Source organism: Chenopodium quinoa, unplaced genomic scaffold (assembly GCF_001683475.1).
Source record: "Chenopodium quinoa cultivar QQ74 unplaced genomic scaffold, ASM168347v1, whole genome shotgun sequence".
Taxonomy (NCBI): domain Eukaryota; kingdom Viridiplantae; phylum Streptophyta; class Magnoliopsida; order Caryophyllales; family Amaranthaceae; genus Chenopodium; species Chenopodium quinoa.
Window position 1 is genome coordinate 1,673,709 of NW_018743919.1, and position 25,533 is coordinate 1,699,241.

At 34.7% G+C, this 25,533-nt stretch overlaps 1 protein-coding gene and 1 long non-coding RNA gene across 6 annotated transcripts; both read right to left on the minus strand.

Annotated features, from left to right (window-relative positions):
• Positions 1-211: 211 nt before the first annotated feature.
• Positions 212-7,693, minus strand: LOC110687297 (cysteine-rich receptor-like protein kinase 25). Of its 2 annotated transcripts, XM_021863927.1 has the most exons (9): positions 6,639-7,682; positions 4,110-4,797; positions 3,250-3,335; positions 2,161-2,298; positions 1,935-2,056; positions 1,617-1,827; positions 1,238-1,475; positions 993-1,143; positions 212-890 (listed from the first exon to the last, which is right to left on the minus strand). In XM_021863927.1, the coding sequence occupies exons 1-9, from the start codon at positions 7,435-7,437 to the stop codon at positions 534-536; spliced, it is 2,790 nt and encodes a 929-aa protein (XP_021719619.1). In that variant the 5' UTR covers positions 7,438-7,682; the 3' UTR covers positions 212-533. The 2 variants fall into 2 exon arrangements, with proteins under 2 accessions (XP_021719619.1, XP_021719620.1); XM_021863928.1 differs by lacking the exon at positions 212-890 and having other exon boundaries at positions 1,025-1,126; positions 6,639-7,693.
• Positions 7,694-10,407: 2,714 nt separating this feature from the next.
• LOC110687310 lies at positions 10,408-14,474 on the minus strand. 4 transcript variants are annotated; one of them, XR_002504418.1, is made up of 7 exons: positions 13,783-14,474; positions 13,638-13,704; positions 12,586-12,765; positions 12,121-12,471; positions 11,786-11,868; positions 10,830-11,168; positions 10,408-10,736 (listed from the first exon to the last, which is right to left on the minus strand). It is a non-coding gene; the product is annotated as an uncharacterized LOC110687310 (long non-coding RNA). The 4 variants fall into 4 exon arrangements; XR_002504416.1 differs by having other exon boundaries at positions 10,408-11,168; positions 13,783-13,931; positions 14,325-14,473; XR_002504417.1 differs by having other exon boundaries at positions 10,408-11,168; positions 12,121-12,196; positions 12,310-12,471; positions 13,783-14,466.
• Between the last annotated feature and the right edge of the window lie 11,059 nt (positions 14,475-25,533).

The window sequence follows — 25,533 nt, forward strand, 5'->3', positions numbered from 1 at the left end:
AAAAGTTGCCACTAGGAACTCACTACAATTCACCCCCCTCTTGTAGAAGTTTGTGTCAATTTGACTTATTTCAGATGAAGTTATGCATCAGTGCACAAATAAATATAGAATGATATTAAAACAAAATGACTTTTTCAAATAAAAAAATCTTAAGCATTTAATTTGCTTAAAATAATGAAATATGAAAGAACACTTATATTAGCAACAAAAATTAACGCCAAAGATAGATAGCTATTTCATATCAACAACAAAAATAATACAGTGTTGCGTCAAAATCGATGAAGGATATGTGTAGAACTGTAGAAGTATGTGTTGAAAGATATACGCCAAGGATTCATAACAATGACCATATTTTCTCTGCCTTTTCCCTACATACCCTTTTGAAATGGTATATGAATCCATATGTGACAACTTGTATTTTCATTACAACATTGCATATGAAATTGCATAAGATTCCATATATGACAAATAAATTAAAAGGGAGTATAATTTTTATTTTTTGGTGCTCAGAAGTGATGTCCAAGATACTCTATCTACCTAGGATTCATCTCACTGATTGTTACTTGATTTTGTGTGTATGGCATTGAGTCGCATGAGGTGGATGATGTTGCTGTTGAATTTTTATTAGACCTTGTCATGATATGAGATGATTCTACACTACTATTGTAATAAAATCGAGGGCGTTGAGGTGTTGAAAGTGTACTTGTAGTAGAGTTTGTATTGCTGAGCATGAAGACGACTGTTGACATGGTTGGCCTCTCATGTGCATTCTCTTGTACACATAATAAGCCTAAATGAATGCTTCTCATCACTTCATCAGCCGAGTATGTGTCTTTCAATGTTGGAGCCATAAAGTTCAAAGGTGTTTCTTCTTTCAAGCTTCTCCAAGCCTAGAAGATAATAATTGAGGCATATAGTAGTAAATATATATTTCTCATGCTTAAAATCAAATCCAATTTCAAAATGAAAAAAAATAAAATTCTTTTACTCACATGAGTCAAGAGGTCTCCTACTCCCGAGGGGTTGAATTTGCTATTGATCTTCTTGCCACTTACAATCTCTAATACTAACACGCCAAAGCTATACACGTCTGACTTTACGGAAAATTGTCCATGCATTGCATATTCTGGGGCCATATAACCACTAAAAGACATTGTCAGCAAATTGCAATTATTATACTTAGGAGTGGTGACAGGAGACGAAATAACTAAGACAAGAAAGTAGAACCAGAACTTACTATGTTCCTGCTACTATATTAGTGTCATCCTCTGTTTGTTCAGCTTTGAAGATCCTCGCTAACCCAAAGTCTGCGATTTTTGGGTTCATATCTTTTTCAAGCAAGATATTAGCTGCTTTTAGATCACGGTGGACGATTCTAGGTTGAGAGTCTTCATGTAGATAAAGTAGTCCTCGAGCTATACCTGTTATAATATTGTAGCGCATAGGCCAATCCAATTCTCCTTGCTTTTTCGGATCTATAATGTATATGTAAATTAAATAGAATGAATTACTCATCTAAAAATCAAAAGACCTATAACTAATCTAATGTAGTTGAGTTCGTTATTGGCACGTCAAGTTACAAGACAAGTCTATGATGCATCTCAAAATAAACATACCAAATAGAAAATAGTTAAGGCTTTTGTTAGGAACATATTCGTACACAAGAAGCTTCTCCTCTCTTGTTAAGCAAAATCCCAAAAGCTTAACCAGATTTTTATGTTGAAGTTTAGCTATCAATACAGCCTCGTTCTTAAACGATTCTATTCCTTGATTAGAGACCCTCGATAACCTCTTAACTGCTATATCTTGTCCATTTGGGAGGGTTCCCTAAGGCACAAAAACAATCAATTATGAAAAACAATTTTTTGATCATTTGAACTATTTTCTTACGCATTGTACAATCTTTTCTTAATCCTTTACTGATTAGTTGTTACCTTATAGACATTGCCAAATCCTCCTCCGCCAAGCATTAGATCATCTGAAAAGTAGTTTGTTGCAGCTTGGAGGGTGCTGAATTCGTATATCAAAGACTCTGCAGTCGTGAAATCCTCAAGCACTATGATAGCGCAACGTACAATAAGAAATTAGATCAGCACATGATTTTTAACCTTCAAACCAATAGAGAGAGGAGTCAATGGTGAGTTATGACTCGATGATTACCATTTTGTATGTCTATGGAGAGAGACTTCTTTGCCTTCCAGCAAACATAATACGTGCATGATGCAATTAGCAATGTCAACACAACTATTGGAATAGCGATTGCAACAACTACTTTCGTTACATATGTTTTCTTCTTTCCTGCAAAGGCAAGATAGTTGATTGTACAAAAAATACTAATTAAAATTCAAGAAACAATCCCATTCTATGAATGACAAAATAAATCTTGTTCAAAATAAGAAACTTGTGAAGGAAGTGCAATGGATACTCTCGAGGTTTTCTGAATCAATAATTGCTCATGTCTTCTATGACAATAACAAAGTCCCGTTGATATTTTTAGATTTCATGTTGGTATAATTACTAAACCAATATGAGGTCTAAATATACCAACAAGATTGTTGGTATTTTTAGACTTTATGTTGGTATAATTACTATGTCAACATGAGGTATAAATGTACCAACAGACACTTGTTATTGTCATTCATGACAATAGTAATTATGGGCATGGACTGCAATATCCACAAGGTCATAGACAGATAGAGGATTTGCTTGCAACTACAACTACAGATAGTTTAGCGCCTGTTGTTAATTAAGGATATTTTCTATAGGCTTATGTTAAAGAAGAAAAAAAAACACTTCGTAGTGTTGCTTGTATAGAAAATTTCGTTACATATATTCTCTCCGCTCCAAATAATTGCAAACACTAGATATTACACAAAGTTTAAGGAGAATTATAAGGCCGAGACCCAAAGGGGAATTTTTATAGTGGAGGTATCTAATTGTAAGTAGAAAAAAGAAATAATTATAAAAAAAAATAGATTAAGTTTTTTTTAGTGCAAAAAAGAATAGTGTAAGCGGGGTTGTTAGTTTATTAAAAAATAAAATATTTCTACAATTAAGTTAGGTGAGTGGGAAAGAGAAATAATAAAATGGTTGTAGAAATCTTAGCAAATAAAGAAAGATTGCAATAAGTACGGAAAAAAAAAGGGTATTGCGTCTATTACTAAATGGAGAATAGTGTATGTACTATAGAGTATATCCCGTAAAAAAATAAGAAAAAAAAAATAGATGCAACACACTATTACTTATTACCTGATGGTGATGAAGTAAAGGGTGGCGCTGATGATGACGAAGGCGGCATAGGCTCTTGTACTGTTTGCAATGGTGTTGAGAACAAACTGAACAAGATTTATCAAGAAGAAAAAACAGACTATCTTAGAAGAGACAGTGCAAATTTATTCATTTAAGAGTGTATATAAATATCTGTCTCGTACTATTTTTCCACATGTCTAGAAAATAGGTTTAAATAATATCCTAATGAACCTCCATTACTGTTAACTTTTAAAGGGCTTCATCAGATTTTCGGTGGAAAGCCCCAACTTTGTTTCTTAAAAGTTTTCTGTTTGTTCTTAGGCTATGATAATGCTTCCTATTATTAAGAGCAACGTGTCTCCCTCGAAAGTAATGACTTTTAAGGGGTGTTTGGTTCATCAAATTGAAATGGATTGGTATTAAATGTCATACTAGAGAGTTATGAATTCTAAAACCCATAGTAGTCTGAAGTTGTTTGGTTTTATTGTAAAATTGGATTCTATACTCCATTAATAGAATGGATAGTGAATCTTAAGAGGAGCTGTGGGGTATACGAGAGTGTTAGAAGTCTTAGAACCCCTTGGGTATGAGATTTCATTACTAAAAACTTCAACCAAACAAAAAATTAGACAAATCCATTCCAACCCATTCTAAATGATCCAACCAAACGACCCTTTAACCTCTTTTGAAAGACAGGGTTTTTCCAATCACAATTATTGCATGTTTAAGCATTGATTTTTTATTTATTTTTTTTTTAAAAAAAAAAAAGTATAAGCATTTAATATGTTTACATCATGAAATACATTTTTGGAAAATAAAAAGTGGATGAGTGCGTGAGTAGAAAAAAAAAGTGTTCGTACCTGGCCATGTTGGGAGATGGGCAAAATGTAACTTTATAAGACGTTTTGTAGCTCTGACAAGTGAAAATGGTGTTGGTCATGTCGGAGGGATTATTATTTGCCCGCGGGCAAGACTTCCCGAAGAGATTCGATGATTCCACATAGTCACTACTCAAACACATTGGCCATGTTTTGCAACATTGTTTAGCATCATCACAAGGATTTCTACACCCGATCATACTCAAATTCTTATTGATCACTCTCAAACTAGGGGGGCATATGGAATTTTCGAGGTTGAACACGCAACCCGTGACAACACAACGGGCTCCGATCACCCCTTCGGGAGTTACCATCATAGGAAGATTGTAACCGGCTTCAACACTGATGAAGTACATGCATTGGTTCCCAATTTGACCGATACGAAAGCCAGCCACTGTCACCAGATTCGGTGAAGATCTGCCTTGGCATTCAATTTTACCCGTGCCACAGTCGCCTGTCTCCCAAGAGAAATTCCCATTGTGGTCAAATGAGCAAAGGGTCCTTCCCCATATGCTGCCCGCCCAATTGAATTGGATGTTAATGATCTTGGACTCCCCTTTTAGGAGAGGAAATCCTGTTGGGACTTTGACACTGCTATTGATGGTGGATATTATTCCAGGCCACACTGTGTAGGTACAATTGTTCACTATCGTAATTTTTGTAGCTTTGCCTGCCAAAATTAAAGGGGATCATCATACAATACTTCATTTTTCTAAGTGTCAAAAAGCTTTTTGTACATAGTTTTAGGAAAATTAAATATTACTTCAAGAGATGAGAGGAAATTAAGTACAATACTAGTTAAGATGTGAGGGAAAGAAATAAAAAAAATATAAAAAGTTTCTAGTTTGAGTGAGAACCATGAGAAAACTGAAAATTAATATTTAAATGGAGTAGTTTGCCAAAACAGAAAGTGTTAACATTTAAAAAACAGTTGCAAATGAAAAGCGTAACACTTTTAAAAAAATCGAAGGAGTAAAAAACATCATAAAATATTCAAGACTTCTTGACACTATTAGCTACTCCTATCTATAGTAATGGAGTATAGAAAGGTTGATGAAACTCCACTAATATAAAAAGAGAAGTTATATTCAGTACCCATGATAAAATTATATTTTTAATATGATTCTAGCCCAAATTAACCTGCAATAAGTCTCGTATAAGATGGATATACGTTTGTTTTATTGTAAGACGGTCAATTTAGAAGTAACTTTAAAAAATTTAATGGTAACTTTAATCCCTTTAACGGTAACGAACTTTTAATTTATAATGAGTTTGATTATATCTTATTGTTAATTTCTAATGGATAGATGATATAAAGGCTAATACAATTAATCTCACCATACCTTATAAGTGATTTTTTAAGGGTTAACTTTATGTTAGGAAAATGGTAACTTTTGTAGTATATAAGGTTAATTTTAAATACTTTTACTTTAATTTTAACCAGTCTTACAATAAGTTAATGAAAGTCCGCCGTAAACAAGAATTTGTGATTGTTCTGTTTTAGCTGTTATATATGTTTTTATCAACTCTGTTTTTTTTCCCTCGGTTGAATAGGTCAAACTTTCCTTTTCCATTTCAATACGGACTACTTCCTCTGTCCCTATTCTATTGCCCCCACATTCGACTTTTCACAATCTTCAAGACGAGTCTTAATAAAACGCATATAACTCTACTTTCATACGCATAAAAATTATGAAATTAAACTCGATATAAATAAAATATACGTTGAGACAAATCTAACAAGACCTCACATGACTATTACGGAATATCTCTTATAAGTTGATTGGAATCTATTGTCAAAGTTGATGAAGTTTGACCCATTTATTCGTCCAATAAATGAGGACAGAAGGAGTAAATGAGGACAGAAGAAGTACTTTAGAAATTATTATTTGAATAATTGAATTTCATTATCTCCATTCCAATACGGACTACTCTAGAAATGATTAGGAAAAAAAAAAAAAAAAAAAAAAAAAAAAAAAATGAGGTATTACATCATTTTCTTTAAGGTGTTGGTCAAACTATCTTCCTTTGAAAATCGGTATTTGTGGTTGTGTTTAATTTGGTAGACAAAAAAAAAAGGTATGGGAACTCAAAATTCCAAGGGAATTGCTATTTGCTTCAAAAGGTTGGAGATTTCTCACCCACCCCCCACCCTACGGCCTACGGTGAGTTTCAATTTACTATGTCAAGTTTTCATGAAAATGACAATAATATCCTCAAAAATTTAAAAAACTGAAGTTAAAGTAGTACCATGCCATAGTAAATAGATGTGTACACCAAACAAAGAAGGGGAAATGATTTCCTAAATTTCCTACAACATCAAACAAACAAATTTAGCCCAATTTCAAGAGATATACCAAATAAAAATATTTTCCATGAAATTAGAATTCCCATGGAGGTGTTTCCCATGTGAACCAAATATACTTAATGATGCTAAGAAGAAAGAATTTAGAGAAAAGGAGATGCAAATTAAGCATTAAACACTTCACTGATAAAAATAACTTAACTTACCAGGTGAAGGTGACGGCGATGGCAGCGGTGGTGACGAGACATTAGAGGCACCATTATAGAATGGATAAATCTCGTAGTGTACAGAACAACTAGGCTGCAATACACGGGCACCCATCATGACGTCAAGCGACGCAATCGCAATTGTCAAGCATAGGAAACAATCTGAGGCGCTAATGTCCGGTGTACACTGCTCCATCGCATATAATGTCTTTAAACTATCAATTGTTGTCACTTTTGTTGCATACTTTTTACCTGATGTCTTACTATTAGCCGTCTGAGCTGCTAAACTATTCATTGTGTTTCCTAAAAGATCAGAAAACGCGGTTTGATTTCCGGTCATATGTTGAGTGTTGGTTAAGAACCATTTAGGTGATTGCTCCATTTTTCCAAGGAGCGATTCGTTAGAGTATCGTAGCATACACTCGTCGTACCATATAACTGCGACTTTTCTGTTGGGACAGTATGACTTTGGTAGGTCCGTTGTGGTTGCGGTCTTGACACAATCGCTGCACGCGGTGATGTTTTGATCACCGCGGCAGAGGAAAAGGCCGTAGACGGTGTCGCTTGTGTTGGTGCCGGCGGATGTGATGTCGAACCCGGTGGGGTTGATGGTGGCGTTGGAGGAGAGGGATTTGAAGAGGGTGTTAAGATTGGTGTGGTAGTCACTGTTTGTAGCAAATTCAGTGGCGTTTGAACAGAAGTGAGTGAGATAAGTTGAAGTAGAAGTTGATTTGGAAATTAATTGAAGAAGTGAGAGTGAGAAGGTTATAATTAATTTGGATATTGTTGCTAGATTCATGCTATGCTGTATAAAAATTACTTCGTACAATAATTCTGATGAAGCAATTTTTTTCTATTCTTTCTTATTTTATTTATTATTAACTAGCTTAATAATGTCGATAATGTGTGATAATAAAGGCACACTGTATTTTGTGATTAGTGTGATCTATGTATTGGCAGCTACTAATGGACGTCATTTTCCTTGTATGGTTATGCAGTTAATGCTTTGAAATTTCTTGAGGAGAAATCCATAAATCGATTTTCTTCCCTATGAGTTCGAGTTTCAATAAGAATGCTAGTTCTTACTTTTCATATGTTATGATGAGTTTCAAACTTGCACTCCTATAATCTAAAAAGTAAAGTTGAATTGTATGGAATATGTCACTAAGCGGCAAAAGTGATAGATTGACATATTAAACAACTAAATTGATGCTGAAACGATTTTAACCATTAAGTTGTTTATTTATTATATTTCTCCTTGGTGTAATATCAAACTTTCTTACCTTGCTGGTACAGTTTAATTGACACACATGTTACCCACACCAGTATTAGGTTATTAGCTAGCTAGGTGTACGGTTTAAACCTATGGTAACAATTATCCTTAGCCTCCTCAAACAAAAACAAAGAGTGTTAAGTTTAAGTGATTCCTTTTTATAGTTTAACCAAACAAATAAAAAGGTAAAAGTTAAATGATTTCTTTCCTCCCTCATATTTAATTTATTTTCTTTCTACTACATTTTAAATATTCACACCTTTCACCCCTTAGTGTAATTTGTGATAATGGAATAAATTATTATGTAAATATTTAGGATCAAATAGAATAAGGCCTCGTTCACTTCACCTTATTTTTGCTGAACTGAAATTAATTTTACTGAACTGAAATTATTTTTACTGAACTGTAATTATTTTTTTTGATTTTCTGTTATATTTTTTCTTTAAAGTTACTGATTTTTACTGAACTGAAATTGTTTTTACTCAACTGAACTTATTTACTGAACTGAAATTATTTTTGCTGAATTGAAATTATTTTTACTGAACTGAAATTTTTACTGAATATTATTTTTTTAAGGTGAAGTGAACAGGGCCTAAATCATATTTCTTCGGACCTCAATTCTTCCCTTGCTTCGCTTATCTTACTGAACTAACTTAGTGAAAACCTAGCCTGTTGATAACTTCAATAACACATTAATTAGTTTAAAAGCTAAGTCTAGTTAATAATGATCCAACTAAAGCACCTTTCAAAATGTCACATCTGCTTGTCTACTTCCTGGAACATGCAATTCAACTTTCTAAACGTAGATTATTCATACATATAGTAGTCACAAAGTCAAAAACGACTAATCCAATTGCGAGTAGTATTCTAAATAGATTAGTTTGAAATCATGCAAATACACGTCACAAATAGTCGTTCCTGTGTTTTTAATTTCTCCGTGGGACCAATAATGTCACAATTTCAACATAATTTTAATGTAGAAAAATAACATATCATATATTTTAGTCAAACTAGTTGTGGTCTCGCATGCTTCGCCTGCGGTACTCAATGGCAGTGTTTATTATTAGTAAGTAATGTATCCGGTGGTTCTATTACACGGTAATTATGTTTGGGTAGTGTGTGCATGTTGTAAGAATTTAAAGTATTAATGGCAATCTAAGAGGGAAATATTGCATTCTAAGTTATTATGTGAGAAAGATGTAACTTAAATTATGTTATTAGAAAGAAGTAATTTGAATTATCATGTTAAAAAGAAGTAATGTTCTTAGATCGGATCAAAAGATCTTGTTACAATAAGAAGTATAAATAATTCTAATTTTAATATCATATTGGCTATAAAATTAATGATATAATGTAATAATAATCATTTAAATAAGAGTTTTAAAATTATTTGTTGGTTTGTGAGGGTAAGTGTAAAAGTTTGTTATATCTAATGGCGAAAGGGCTGAGGATGTATTAGATAAGGTGATCATTTGTGTTTTTAAATAATTGCTATTATTTTCATAAGTGTTCTTCTATTTCTTAAGCATTTTAGTAAACCTTTTCCAAAGCTAATTGTCCAACCGCCTTTCTCTCTCCAAAACTAATTACCCTAATTTTCTTAAGTGATCTTTCTTAAGTAGTCTCTCTCTCCCCCTAAACTAATTGAATTGATTTTCTTAAGCGATCTTTCTTAATTAAGTAGTCTATCTCTCTCTTTTCTAAGTGATATTTCTCTTTTTTTGAATGATCGATCTTTCTTAAGTGGCCTTTCTCTCTCATTCTCTCTCTCTCTCTCTCTCTATCTATAGCTTTTAGTAACTCTTTCTCCTAAGCTAATTTATCTTATTTTTCTTAAGTGGTCTATCTCAAATGATCTATGTTTCTTAAGTAGTCTCTCTTTCTCAAGTGATCTTTGATAAGTGTAGTCTATCTCTCTCTCTCAATTTATTAATTAGCTTTAGTGATCCATCATTTTAGTGATCCATCATTTTCTTAAGTAATCCATCCTTTCTCTATTCATCTCTCTATTTTGATCCTATCCTTTCTCTATCTTATTTCTCTTTTCTATATCCCTCTTTCTATTTCAATTTTCTTTTTGATCCTCCTCCTCTGTCTGTCTTTCTCTCTTCACGGGTGCCCATTGCTTGCTAACACTAGGCGAAAATTGCTAATCAGCACCAGTTCAAAACCCCCATTTCGCACCGGTTTTGAACCGGTTCTGATTTGAGGGATGCCAAATCCCAAGACTTTTAGCACCAGTTCAAAACCGGTGAGAAAAATAAGTTTTCGCACCAGTTCTTGATGTGAACCGGTGCGAAAAGTCCCCAAAAATATTTTAAAAAAAAACTTTTAGCACCGGTTTTTGCTTTGAACCGGTGCAAAAAGTGGCAAAAAAAAATTAAAAAAAAAAAACTTTTAGCACCAATCTGTTCCAAAACCAGTGCCAAAAATAAAAACAAAATACATTTTTTTCACTTAAATTGATATATAAACACTAACATATATATAAAGTTACATTTTTTCATTAAAAAAGGCTGTAATATTACAATTTTCGTCCAAAAAAATAAAATATAAATCAAAATAAAATACAAGATTATAGCTTCCCGAACACATACGGCAACTCAGCAACACAGCAGCACTGCAGCAGGTGGCAGCAGCCCCCCGCAGAACAGGCCAACAGGTGGCAACAGACCAACCTGCAGAAAACATTAGGCACCAGCAGCAGCTACACCAAAAGAAAAACAGCAATACCCCAGCAACAGGCAGCCCAACAACAGCAGCAGCAGCTTCAAAAGCCCAAGAACAGCACTAAACCCCACGCAGGCCACAAGCACAGCAGCACCCTGAAGCCAAAAACAGGCAGCAGCCAACCCAACATCAAACAGCAACAACAAAACAGGGAAACCAGCAACAAAAAGCAGCTGATCAGCCATTACCAGTTCAACACTGAAACCAAAACCAGTAGCAGCAGGGAACCAGCAGCAGCCATGAGCCAAAGCCAGACCAGGCCACCCAGCTACCCAAACAATGAGTAAAAACAGCCCCCCTCCCTCTCACATCCATACAGAATTGCATCAGCCACCGATTGAAGCCTGTCAGCACTACTACCTTGACTACCAACATCAGCCTCCCTCATCAAATGATCCCCTTGCTGACCTGCTTTTCCATTCTCCCTCTGATGCATAACTCGACCAGCCTGCAAGCGAATACTCACTCCCTGATCAGGAACTGGTTTGCCAGGAAGAACACCTTGCTTGCTAGATTCTTGCACCGGCCTGTAACAACCAATGCAGTACACAAGTGATAAAGAAGTCATGAATAAGACAATGACATCTCCACAAGGAAAACATTGAGCATGATGCATGAACAGAGAAAAGATGAAATTTTAAAAAGAACAAATTACACATCAGTAATATCAGTAGATGAAACTAATTCTTTGCCATGATCTAGCGTCCAGCCAAAAACAATTGGAGGCAAGAACTGGTGATAGATGAGGAGAGTGGCAACCACCACAAGCTGTTATTTCCAGTGTTACAAGGCCATTATACTATCAATTTTTCCAATAGCCCCACTAAAAAATATAAAGTATCAATCCTATAAATCTAAAAAATGCAAAACAAATGAAGAGATTCAGACATTAGCACCATTCATAAAAATGGAGACAGCCTCAACATCCCATTAGAATATAGAACACTTAAGGGAGATTAGGGGAAAATATTACAATTTTTGCATATCTAGACGATCTTTTGATGAGATCAAGTAGTACAAGTGTACAACATACACAACATGAAGCAACTATTTAGCTCAAATATACATCTTAGGAAACATGTATTCCCAATATAAGGATAAACTTTAAGGACTTGCATCAAAATCAACACATGTAAAATAGTACCTGTCCTCGACTAAGCATTTCGGATTTCTTCAATTTTTTCATGGCATATATATTTCCAGATTTCTTTCCCGGCACAGTTGGACCTGCAGAATGAAAAATTAAAACAGTATGAATAATGTAATAACATTATAATTCTTTATCTGTAAGCCAACAGAAGTTTTCTAAATAGGCGAAAAACAAGAAACAGAATATCAATAACCAAAAGTACATTAATGCAGGTGCAAATCAGTGGCTTTAGGCCTCTGGGTCAAATTCAGCCAAAAAAGAATGCTAGTTTACTCAGAATCACAGAACATTAAGCTCATTAATAATGACTCAATTTAAGATGTACTTACAACAGCCAACACACTTCCCAATGCAGTGATTAGTGCCGTTAGAACGAGCTGTAAAGACAAGGATCACTTGTCCCACCTAAAACAAGTAGCGCAGATCACGAAAGTCGCAATATGATAGGAAAGCATCTCGAATATCCTTGTCCCCTCCCTTTGACGGACAAAGTCATGTCAAACTCAAGCAGCACCTACCTTTCTTGAGATCACGAACTTGAGGTCCCTTAGGAACCCCGCCATAAATGCAGGTATTTTTAATCCTTGATGAAGTGCCAAACTTAGTGGCTTCTTGTTGTATTTGTACAACAAGTTCCCTAGTTGGAGCCAGAACTAACACAATTGGACCATCACCAGGAGCTGAAGAATGACACGAACTTAAGTTAAAGTTAAGGCAATTAAGAGGCAAAGACGGACAGGTTTAGCAGATCACTTAGAAATTTTAGTACAAGACTCAAAGAGAAGCATGCTTACATAAAATTGGCTGAGCATTGACATGTATAATAGCAGGTAGCAAGTAGGCAAGTGTTTTCCCTGATCCTGTTTCAGCAAGACCAATAAGATCACGACCCTTTAGGGCCATAGGCCATCCTTGAGCTTGAATAGCAGTGGGTTCAGTAAAGCCAGCTTTCTTAACCTCTTCCATGACATAATCTGCAGTCGAGAAGGCAAACCATTTATAAGTCAATAACTGGATCTAACACCCACAAATGCTCCAGAGCAGGGGAGAGAGAGAGATGGACACAGAACACTGCAGAAGCACCACATCAAAATGGCAATTTCTGCAAATCTAGTTTGTAAATTACAGATAAGTTCATCATTGAAAGCTCAGCAAGTAGCAGGATAGTACTCTGACTACAATTTGACACCCAATCCAAGAGATGATTGTTATCCAAAGACAAAAAAAAAAATTCAAGACATGGAGTATATTAAAATTGTAATCAATAAAAACTAAAGCACAATGCAAACTCTAAAAGCCTGTTTTTAATTAGAAAGTGTAATTAAAAATTAAGGTTTGTAAACGTCAGCCTCATGCAAACTCATTTCTTGCTCATTTGGGTAAAAGGACACATCATCTATCATCTATCATCTATAAAAATTAATTAGAAGATACGTATCTTTTCAAAAAGATCATCATTTAGATCCAATGCCAAATCCTCTGAGTTATTCCTATTGGTGAAGGTTGCTTCTATTCATACCCAACAAAGTTGAACAAGATTCATAAGCAAATTTTAACTAAGGATTACAAAAGTTAAATAAAATGTCTTATTAAACTGTCAGTCATTTTATATCTACAGTTAAATACTAGTTAAATAGTCCAACTCCTTACAATTGAGCTGTATTTCAAGAATGGACAAGCCATTCTCCTTATTATGAACATAAATGGGCATAGATTCAAAACTGGCCTAGATATTCATGTATTTAAGGTGGCAAGCTGAAGATGAAACGCAGCCTCCTTCATTCAACAACAAATCTTAGATCTAAGGATATAAAAAGCACGATAAAGAGTAAGAACCAAAGCAAACCTCATAAACTTTGAGCACAACGGCCTTGGAAGATCGCAGGTATCATCATTCAATGTTGGGTCCAAGCCTGCATGAAAAGACAAGTGATAGAGTTTCTTGCAGGGTAGACACTGATGAGAGACAGAGAAATGAGGATATTACGAACCTAGTACTTTAAAAACTATGAAACAGCAACTAATCATCAGTATGTCGACAAGGAAATTTGTGAATCCCGGGTACTAACATCTGAATGTAGATTCAACCACAAACCTTCCACGTCTCTGGTAAAATTTGGACTCCTTTTTTAATACAAAACTGCAAAGGGCAACAGCAACCAGTTGGTAAACATCAAATTCAACGATTCATCTCCAATTCCACGAAACCACCACCGCAACCACCACACCCACCACCGCACCCACGAAACCACCACCGCAACCCCTATCCATCTCAAATTCCCCCAAAATTCCACAAACAGCCTCGAGAAATCAGGAAACCCTTAATTTCTTCCAATTAACCTCAATTGGCAAAAATCACTCAAACATAGAACAAATTCACGAGTAAATCCATTACAAATCAATCCAATAACAAATAAATAATTGAGAATTAACGAAATTTTATTATGGATGAAAATATATAAGAAATTTGTAACAGAAGTGCTAATAGAGATCTAAAATAATTGAGAATTAATGAAATAACTCAATATCACACCTTGATGGAGGAGGCAGCGGCACCGAGCAAGAACCGAAAGTCGTGGCGGAAACAGCATCAACTACCTCACCACGGCACTCAATATTACTCTTCTTTTCCTTCTTCTCAAGGTTGTGCTTGGTTATGGAGAAGGAGAAGGAGATCGAAAGAGAGGAGAAAGGAAAGGAGAGAGAGACAGATGAGTACGCTTCAATGGTGGAGAGAGAGAGGAGAGAGGGCAGATGAGAGAGGAGGAAAGATCGAGGGGTTTCAAGAGAAAGAAAGAAGATTAAATTATAACCGGTTTTTTTATTTTACAACACTTTTCGCACCGGTTCAGTTTGAACCGGTGCAAAAAGTCTTTCCTTCAATCCCGCCTATTTTTTTTCGCACCGGTTTTTAAAAATCGATGTGCATTTGACGGTACCCATTTAAGTTTTTGTACTAGTGTAAGTACAAATTTGAAGACTTGTATTGATCATCATACCTGTACTTGACACATAATACACACCCGTATATATATGGTTCCGAAGTACTTTGATCTGTATATACTTTTAAGTATATTTAAATTAGACCCTTAAAAATCGGAATTTCAGACTCCCCACATTTGTTGATTGTTTATAAAATATATTATCAAGGGTTATTCAAAAATGCTCATGCTTGTTGCAAGCTTAGCGTAGGAACATTGCTTTGTAAGTTGTAATTTAGAGGTTACTTCCGAGGAACTTAATGGCGGTTGTCTTTTGTAATCACAAAGAAAATAGTAATTTTAATTAAGGTTAGTTATAAAAGGGCTAATTACGTTTACAACATTAAAAAGCTTGGAGCTAAAGACATGAGAGTGATCACTGATGTGTTTATTGGAAGTTATCAAGAGCCAATGTTATTGTAGTCATGTGATTTACCTTATTCAAAAAGTATTTGTAAGAGGTGCATACAAGAAAGGAATCCCCTGTTTCTTTTATTTCCCCAAACACTCTTTTTTTCTCGGTCTTGATATCTTTCTCCTTCCTATCCTTGCTCCTTTTTAATACCTTCATAAATTCTAAGTCATTCTCCTTCCTTCCTCACTCTTACTTTGAATTTCTTTAGATCTTCATTTTCTAATTATGCATTTTCATCTTGTAATGTCATTCTCTTTCAGGAATTTTGCAATTATTTGTCTTCTTAACTCTCTACTGTCGTCATCTCCTCCTTTCCTCCTAAACCTCTTTCTAGAAGTCTTGTCCCACTTAGCTCCTTCCCCTTTGCTAACTCATTCTATCACTCTCCTCTTATGGTTCCATGGCATTCACAAATAAATGAACGACATGTGTATTTTGTGAAATAGATATTAAGCACAACTCACAAATCTGCCATTCAATTTCCAAAAACCAGGGCATTAAGAGTCACCTGAATATCTTCACCAAATCCTGTATTAAACTATTTCATTACACGTATAACAAATACAATTCAGCATTTAATACTCGACCAAAGGAAAAAAGTCACAAATACCAACACTTATTAAAACACGGAGGGAGTATAACAAATACAATACGACATTTAATACTCGACCAAAGAAAAAAGTCACAAACACCGAATTAAAATTCCAAAAAAAAAAAATGTTTTTGAATTAAAATTCTAAAAAAAAATGTAACAAAATACCTAAAGCACTTAGAGCTAACAATATTGTTAAAATAAGCCAAATAGAAGCTAACAAATTTAGAGCTAACTAAATACCTAAGCACTTAATTCTCCTGTTATAATCTATGAAAACCATTTTGGTAACATCAAATTCAAAAGTCCATTCTTTGATGCCCAACATATTCTTGTGTAACTATCATTACAATTATAAAGTGTATATTAAAATAAATTTATTTTTTTTTAAAAAAAAAAAAGCATCCTCAACATGATTAGCTAGCAATGTACAACAGGCCCAGGAAGAAAACAGGAGCCTGATGCATGGGGGCTGAAGAAATAGCAGGGGCATCTTGAACAGGCTTTGGCTTTGGAGACCTTAATCTGTCCCTAAAGTCTTGAATTGCTGCACTCATGTTCCTCTATTGTCCTGCATTAGCAATGCAACAAAATAATTCACCACCTAATGGATATTGATATTAGAGAAAAATCCTATCAAACACCGAGTACACATAAGATGCAACAAGTAAAAGATTTAGGGACTATTCTAATCGACATTTGACAGAATGTAAAGTGGGACTACAACTTTTCTTATCTGAAATTATCTGAACATTAGAGTTGGAAGCGCACCTGCTTGATATCTTCATTAGTGAACTACAACAAGGGTCTGAAGGACTCTGAACCCTTTATTTGGTCCCACATTGTTTATCTACCAAGTATAATTGATAGTTTACAGTAATAATCAATGAATATTGTATGAGATGTAGAGACACATGATAAGTTTACCTTTTTATTTCAAGGTGTGGGTATAAATAAAAGAGGAGGCTCAGGTTTTTCGTTTATCTCAATGGAAAATTTGTGATTATAACCCTAGGTTTACGTGCCAACTCAATAAAAAGAATAAAAAATTAAAAAGAAATAGAAATTACATATTCATCGTGAACTCACGCCGTTAACATTATGTGGAGTTGCCGATTCTTTCTCTCACCTTCCCTCCATGGTTACCAGTATATCTTATGGAGAAAGCTTAATATAATGAAGAAATAAGAATTAGATGATCATCAGGAACAAAAATAGAATTGGGGAAAAGGGAGTAAAGACAGTAGTGTGAAACAAAGAGGAAAGAAAAGAAAACATGAGCCATGAAAGAAGACAGCAAAAGTAAGACTCCATCTTCAATGTTTTCTCAATCTTCAATGTTTTCTCAATAGTCGTGAGCTATGTGAAATTTGAGTAACCCAGAAAGTTCGTGATGAAATCCCGGCTCGCCGCCGAATTTAGAGAAAAACTCTATGAAAAATATGGATATTAAGGGAATTGTTAACCCTAAAGGAATGGGTGTTTATTATGGAGGGTTTTAAAAAATGGGGGAGAGAGAATCATGAAGAAAGATCTTCATCAATGGAGGATAGAGAAACAACTGCAAGCTTACCTTTTTTTACCGGTTACCAACTTCATAAAATCGGTCAAGGACCACTTGGAGAAGATATATGACAAAGGTTGGATTATTGTGAAAATATTGAAAGATGGGATTATTTTGAGCAGACCAGTAAAAGGTGGGATTATTAGTTTCAATATTCCCTTTAAAAAAAACAGTCACCTAAAATTCTGTTTATGATTATATTTGTGCAATAATGCAGAATATAAGAGAAGTAGATTGCGATACTCACCTGCATTCAACTGTTTACACGATGATGGTTTTTCAGTATATACTTTTCAATCAAGGGAGAGAATACAACTTTAGAGCCTTCTGCTGCTATTCTTTTCTTCAGCTTAATCAGTGGTTTTTCCTACCTCATTAGCTCAAAGGGTTCCATATCATAATCCGTCTTCCCTACACAAACAAAATAAGAATGAAAGTTAGTGTTGTGAGTGATAAGTTTTAAGCGCAATTCATCTTCTGAGGGTTAGCGGTGGTCATAGTTTTAAAGCTCCCATAATAGAGCCAAATAACTAACAATAGACCAAAGCATTAAGGATAGTCCACGTGGGAAGGAACCAGAGAGCACTCAATAGGATTCACAAATGCCTCGAAACCTTCTTCCACCTTTGCTAGCTCAAATTCAAATAAACAGTTAGAGCATCTCAAAACACATAGTAATTCATAGTAAATCATGAGTCTCAATCCGACTGGTTTCGAGTTATTATTCACTAATATATTGGCAGCATGCGTAATGCATAATTTAATAATTGGAGACAATTCTAGACTTCAATAAACACATTTGTGCACTATTATGATTAATCTTAGCATCATATATGTAGATAGCTTTAAATTAACCTCGCAACTAATTACGCAATGCTGAAAACAGAGGAACTAATTGTTTAAAGCTCCAAACATGTGAAATTAAAATCATACCTTTTAAGAGAAAATCATCTTCTCAAATCTGCTAATGATCTCACCAACCTACATATTATAAAAAGTGATTTCAGAATCATAACAAACAAGCTGACACTAAAATTTTCCTCATATGAGGAAAGCTGCTGCACATATAAACAATTATTTTTTGACGAGAATTAAGTTTGGAAAACAATGTTTACAAGAAACTGGAAAATTTTTAAGAAAAAGAAAATTAGAATAACCTGCACTACATAATATTGCAGTCATCAGGATGCAAGACAATGTCACCACTGTCAAAACCATATACTATACCTAAAATGGCATAAATAACATTGCAAGCTAAAAGTTATTAAGAAATCATGAAAAGAGCATTACATTCCATGAGGCATCGTGAAGAGCCTGATATTTTTCGCTGACCTTCCCCTGAAAATCAAGAGGCTCGTATCTTTCATCACCATAACCACCTCTTTCTGCAGCTTTCCGCATTTTTAAAAAAGATATTAGGATATGCTTTGACTTGACTTTTTAAGATTTGGTGGAGAACAACTTGCATTCACATTTAATTTTTATCAAATATAACAATTAGTTGTAACTTGTGTAACCTTCTTTCAATTAAGGATCATGATAAATAAAAATGGAAAGTAATACACCAATTGGCATACTTGTTCAACTTAGTGCATTAAAATTGTGCAGGCTAATGCAAGCTATTAAAAAAAAATAAATAAATAAATAAATAGAAAAAAAACTAAGATTTGGTTTAACAGCCAAGTCTCATATTCTTACCAAACAAATTGTATGTCCCATAAATTCTTATTCGTGAACTTAAGGCAAAATTCCTATAGTGCCTATTCAACAACCAATGTTTTTGCAAATAATATCCAAAATTCCAAAGCTTGCTTTTTGAATGAAAGTATACCTCTGGTGATATATCAAGGTACAAGACCATGTCTGGAGCCAGCAATCCCATCTCTAGTGCCTGCACAAAGAGAAATATGGTCATATTGCAACTAAATAGCAATATGCCTGAGTGAACTGGTTGATTACTAAGAGTTGGAATCTTCAAATCAAGTAGTCAACATAAATCACATTTGCTAAACGGCTCAACTGAGGATGGGTTTTCAATAATTGTGTAATTGTATTACTTCCTTATATCAGCCATTGTCTCTTTACCGAGTGCTTCATAGGATGCCATTGTTACCAAACCAAAACAGTTGAACAATACTTTCAGAAACAATATTTAATCCTCATGCTTTCACAAGTTATGGGATGATGAAAACTTGAAAAGTTATTAACCAATTTTATAGAAGATTTAACAATCACTTAAACAGAGATTATGGTAGCAACATTATACCTTAAACCAATCAAAATCAAGGCCTTTGGCAGATAAATGAGCTATGGTGTGTGAGCTCTTCTTGCGTTTTGTTTGACATGCTCAACATTCATTTGACATGCTCTTCCCCTTTCTGTTTTGTTCATCATAGCTAAACAACACAAATACAATAAATAGGAATAAAAGAGGAATGAAATGCTTATAACATAAATATGATGAGAATCAACCAAATCTAGAAATTTGCTCCAAGAGATTCCATAGAACAAAAGGCTACTAAAGCACTTATCATTCATATAATCACCAAACAGAACACTGCAGTACATAGCAAATCAACTACAAGCCTTAAAAAAATCAAACTAAGATAAGGGGCAAACAAGGCTGATATCAATAATCCGAAATATTGAGTCAATAATCAAAAGCATGTATAGCAGTCTGGCTGATATCAAGTTACCGTATAATAATATTGAGACAATTTGCAGGAGTTTGCTTTGTGCAAGGTATTGAAAAATTACAATTGAAACCATGAATGAATCTAAGTCCTCTCAGATCAAATTTTTATCAATCTGAGTACTTTTCAGAATTTAAAAGCTTGAGGTGAATCCTTAGGCAAAACATAACATGTGTAATCATCCAAGAAAGTCAATTAAATAGCTCTATAACTTTGAAAAGAGACTGTCTTATTATGGCAAAGAGAGTTTTAGCCCTATCTTATCCAATCTTAACAAAGGAGTAGCAACTTTAGCGAAACCCCTTTTAATTGATACCAGTCTAGAGTCTCACCCTTTTGACATCTCAAGTTTAACAAATAGTAGTCAACTTATCCCAGTATCTTCACGAGTCTCACTCCAATTAATGGTGGTAATGGAAATAGTCTTGTATATAAATATGCAGAGAAAGCCCCATAATAATGCAAATTTATTTTCAATTATCTCCCAAGTATGTGTTTTGCTTTGTAAATTTCCATCAGCACTTGTTACCTTATTAGAGATGGGTTCGAGAGCTAATGAATGGAAGTTTATGAAGAGCAAAACATGAAGAGCAAAACATAGAAATTGAGAATTGTTATCATGATCATTGTCACAAGACTTTACTGACAAATTTAATTATAAACTCATTACCATTATTGTCATTAATTATCACCTACAGATAATATAACTAAATTTCGTTCAAAATAAACACCCACATCCCCACCTCAAAATAAGAATAAACCAACAACATGATCAAAATGTTAGCAATTAAATATAAACCACAGCAACAGCAAACGATATATGCTCATCATACTATTTGTAAAAGAGAAATCAATCACTATTGAAAAATAAACAAAGCAATCACTTACTATCATGATTATGAAGTTAATAGTAGCCTAAAAGTCGCAATCTCAACCAAAAAATTGAAGTATGACCTAAGGAAAGTGTTAGAAACCTTTTTCTTTTTTAACACCTGACGTATATTCCCACCATCAAAACCAAACATAACAATTCAATTGTCACACTTCATTTCAATAAAAGCGAGCAACTCAAATATCTATAACTATATACAAAAGACGAATCAGAAATGACACGTGTCATCTACAAATTAAATATTTTCTCGCCTATTTTTTTTTTCTTTCTTTTATTTTTCCTTTGGTCAAACCTCCATAACTATTATATTTTCTTTCCATTTTTAAGGAACTACTTCCTCCGTTTTTTTTAGTTGTAACCGTTTGACTTTTACATTATTTACACAACACGCTTTGACTCGCTTTTGTGGTTTATAGATACGATAAAACATATTAATGTGGGATCTTGTTTGAATCATTTCAATGTATATTTTATTAATATTCACTATTTATAATTTTACAATGTTAATAATTAGAGATATTAATTGTTAAAAACATGCGTTGGCAAGCGTGATAATAGAAAGGTGTCAACTAAAAAAAACATAGGAAGTATATAATTAGAATAGTATTTTTAGCCAGGACGACGGTGTATAATCATTATTTTTTTTCCTCCAACTTTATTAATTTTGGCATCAAAGTCTATTTCAATTAGAGTAGAAAATATTTTAATAACATATATAAATGTATATTCTTTAATTTTCTACTCTTCATATTAATAATATCATGTGTCAAAATAATGTTAAAGTACGAACAATTGATAAGCTTGCCTGATCCACTTGCATACTCGTAATGTAAGCTAACGGTGAGCACTAAAGCAATGATCAACACAAAAAACAATAACCAATTATACTACAACCCCTATAGAATCACCTTCCATCTGAATCAAATCCAAAATGGAAATGATCGCGATAAAGTTAACACACACACAAAAAGGCATAATTAGAAAGCAAAATAATATGAGTAATAGTGATCCACAAACAAAACTCTGAAATCGTAGAACTCTAATCAAAGTAGGCAATGTTACTTAAAATAGGAACCGATTTAAAACACACTTTTCAAGTTATTATTATTATGCTAGCTATTCTAATTATCTTTTACAATTAGAATACTTTTCTCTAAAACTCACTGCTATCTCCCCAGATCTTTCTCTGCTATCTCCCCAGATCTTTCTCTCAAATATACTGCTATCTCCCCAGATCTTTCTCTCAAACTGCTATCGTTCAATTTTTATTTAGGAATAATTGGAGACAATTCATAAACATGTAATATCAATTCAAAGATGTTTATGTAATATCAATTCAAAGATGTTTATGAATTTACTACTACTTAAATTATGCATAATTTAATTGACTTTCAGGGGAATATACGTCAATTCAAAGATGTTTTTGAATTGACATACGTCAATTTCACAGATGTTTTTGAATTGATTAACAGGATATCGCTATGAACTTAGGGCTTGTTTGGTTCAACTTATTTTTGCTAATCTAGTATGGTATGATTTGAATGTCAAATTTGACCAAACTTTGACCTTAAATCATGAAAATTATGGTAATTATGGTCAAAGTTTGGTCAAATTTGACATTCAGATCAGATCATGTAATATCAATTTCCATGATTTATGCCAACCATAATTTTAATAAGACCGGGTTGTTTATCAATTTTAATAAGACCAGGTTGTTCATGTAATATCAATTTCCATGATTTATGCCAACCATAATTTCCATGACTTATGCCAACCATAATTACTGTAAAAATGTAGTAGGAATCATAGGATCATAATTACTGTAAAAGATACTACTATTCAATTGGGTAAGATTCCTAAATTTAAATTCATAGATGTCTATGTAGTAAATTCACAAACATCTTTGAATAGTAGTAAATCATACATGCATAATTTAAGCTACTATTCATAATGCATAATTTAATAATTGGAGACAATTCATAAACATCCTTTTTTCTAGAATTTATTACTATTATGGGGGTGGGGGGGGATAAAATTACCCCTCGATTAACCTTACATAATGGTCGTTCACTGTTCATAAGCTCTAAGACAGTCATTCTTTGTGTGTTCTCTTTTTATTTTCTATTGAATATATTCTAGTTTTGTGTTATTTTAATTATGATTCGAAAGGATAGGAAAGGAAGAAGTGACCTATTTCATAAAAGAGCTCATTGACTTTCTGTGCTGTTTTAGCAAAAGTTTCATAGAAATGCAGCCCATTTTCTTTTGCATATTCATAAGCAATCTGCAACAGTCACTAGTAGAAAAAAAATAAAATATGCACCGCACTTTTTGCACCGGTTCTTGAATACCGGTGGTAAAAGAAATGGGCGGGATTGAGAAAAAGACTTTTCGCACCGGTTCCTATCAAACTGGTGCGAAATTATCTTTTTCGCACCGTTTCAAACCGGTGCGAATTAAAAAAGAGGGAAAAAAAAGGGATAAAGGGATTTCGCACCGGTTCAAACCAAACCGGTGCAAAATAAAAAAAAAAATCGGGGTATACGTTACTCTGCTTCTGCTTCTTTTCTTTCTTTCTTTCCCCCTGCTTTTCATTTTCAAGTTCTCTCACTCTCGTTTTCGCCCTTCTCTTAGCTTCGAGTCTTCGACCACCTTTGAAGTTCCACCTTTCTCTGTATCTCTCCTCCATTACGCGTGCTCGTAGTTCTCCTTTGAAGTGCATTCTGAGCTTTGTCCATATCACTCCTCCACTACGCGTACTATTAATTCTCCATTGAAGCGGATTCGAGCTTTCTCACCTCTATTGAAGCAGCTTCGAGGTAAGAATTTGTTTTTATCCTTTTTAGATTGTCGATTTCAGTTATCGCAATCTAGGGTTTGTCGTTGATTTGATTTTCGAATTTAGGGTTAGTTTACTACCGCATAAACTTGCTGTGCATTGAGTTGCTACCGTAGTTCTCCATTGAAGTTGCAACCTTTGGCCTGTGTCTTGAGATTCTAGGGGTGGGGGAATGGTTTCAGGGGTAGGGGTTTCGAGTCTACGGCGATTTCGGGTCGGGGAAAGGGGTGGGGGTTTCGGATAGGGAAAGGAATAGGAGTTTAGGGTGGTTTCGGTTGGGGAATTCAAGTTTTGGGCGGTTTCGTTGGTGGGGCTGGGGCGGGGGTCTTTTACGCTCATGTGGTTCTGGAAGGAGGGTGGTTTCGGTGGTGGTGCATGGGGAGGGTGTGGCTGTCTGGGCTGGGGAGTGGCTGTTAGGTTAGGGAATTGTTTAATTAATTTTTTTGATTTTAGAATTTTAATTAGATAACTGAATTTATTTTCGATTTTGGGGTTTCATTGTTGTATTATCGAAGTTAATATGTTGGATTTTAGGGATTTTTGAATTCAAATCAAATGAGTAGGCAATTTAATTTTTAGTTTGAATTTAAATTTTATTTATTTGTAATTTTATGTAATTGAGATTGGATGAAATCAATTTTTTAGTGGTAATTCGGATGGTGAGGTGAGTGGTGGTGGTGGTTGGTAGATCTGGGCGGCTGGGTGGGTGTTTTTTTTTTTTATTTTGGGGGTTCGGATGGTGAGGTGGGTAGGTGGTGGTGGGTTGAGGATATGGGTTAGGGTTAGGGTGGTGTGGAAGGATACAAGTTAGGGTGGTGGGTGGGTTTTTCTGCGCAGGCAGGGTGGGGAGGGGTTGACAATGGGTTTTTTGGGTGGCTGAAGGTGGTGACAGGCCGTGCCAGTGGTGGTGCGGCATGTTTTTTTTTTAATTTAATTGCACCAGTTTTCGACGGAAATTTTCGGCGGATTTGTATTCCGTTGAAAATTTCCGACGGACTTTTCGGTGCCGAAAAACCTCTTCCGACGAAAAAATTCCGTCGGAAAAACTGTTCCGTCGGAAAAGGTCGTTTTTCCTACAAACGGTTTTCCGACGACCGGTTCCGACGGAAATTCCGTCGGAAACGGGTTTTCCGACAGAATTCATGTGATTCCGACGGATTTTTTCCGTCGAAAATGGCCTGTTTTCTAGTAGTGTCAAAGACATAGAGGGTGTTCCTCTTGATACCCTTAAGCACCAACTCAGAATCTCTGTAAATACCCAACTCCCCATTCGAAAACACACCAATGTACCCCAAATCATCTAGGGTACCCAATGAAATCAGATTCTTTCCTAAAGCAGGAACATGCCGCACCCTAGTCAAAGTCAACCTCCGCCCATCGACGGTCCTCAATCTCATGGACCCAATACCGGTAACCTTACAAGGGGTATTATTACCAACTATAAACCGTACCCCTATTGCAAGACTCATATGTATCAAACCAATCTCGACGTGGACTCATATGGAACGAACACCCCGAATCTAGAACCTAGCTATCAGGTAGATCGTCAGGCCTAGCAGAACTGACTAATGCTAAGTCTTCCTCTGAATTATAGTTCTCTTTCGGTTTTTCCTCGACTACAGCAGCTTGGGACTTGTTTTTTCTCACTGGACAATTAGCCCTATAGTGACCCGGTTCTTTACAATAATAACAGGTCTTAGTAGCAGTTTTACCAGATCCATCCATGTCGTTACCAGCACCCGACCCAACATTGTTCCCCTTGTTAA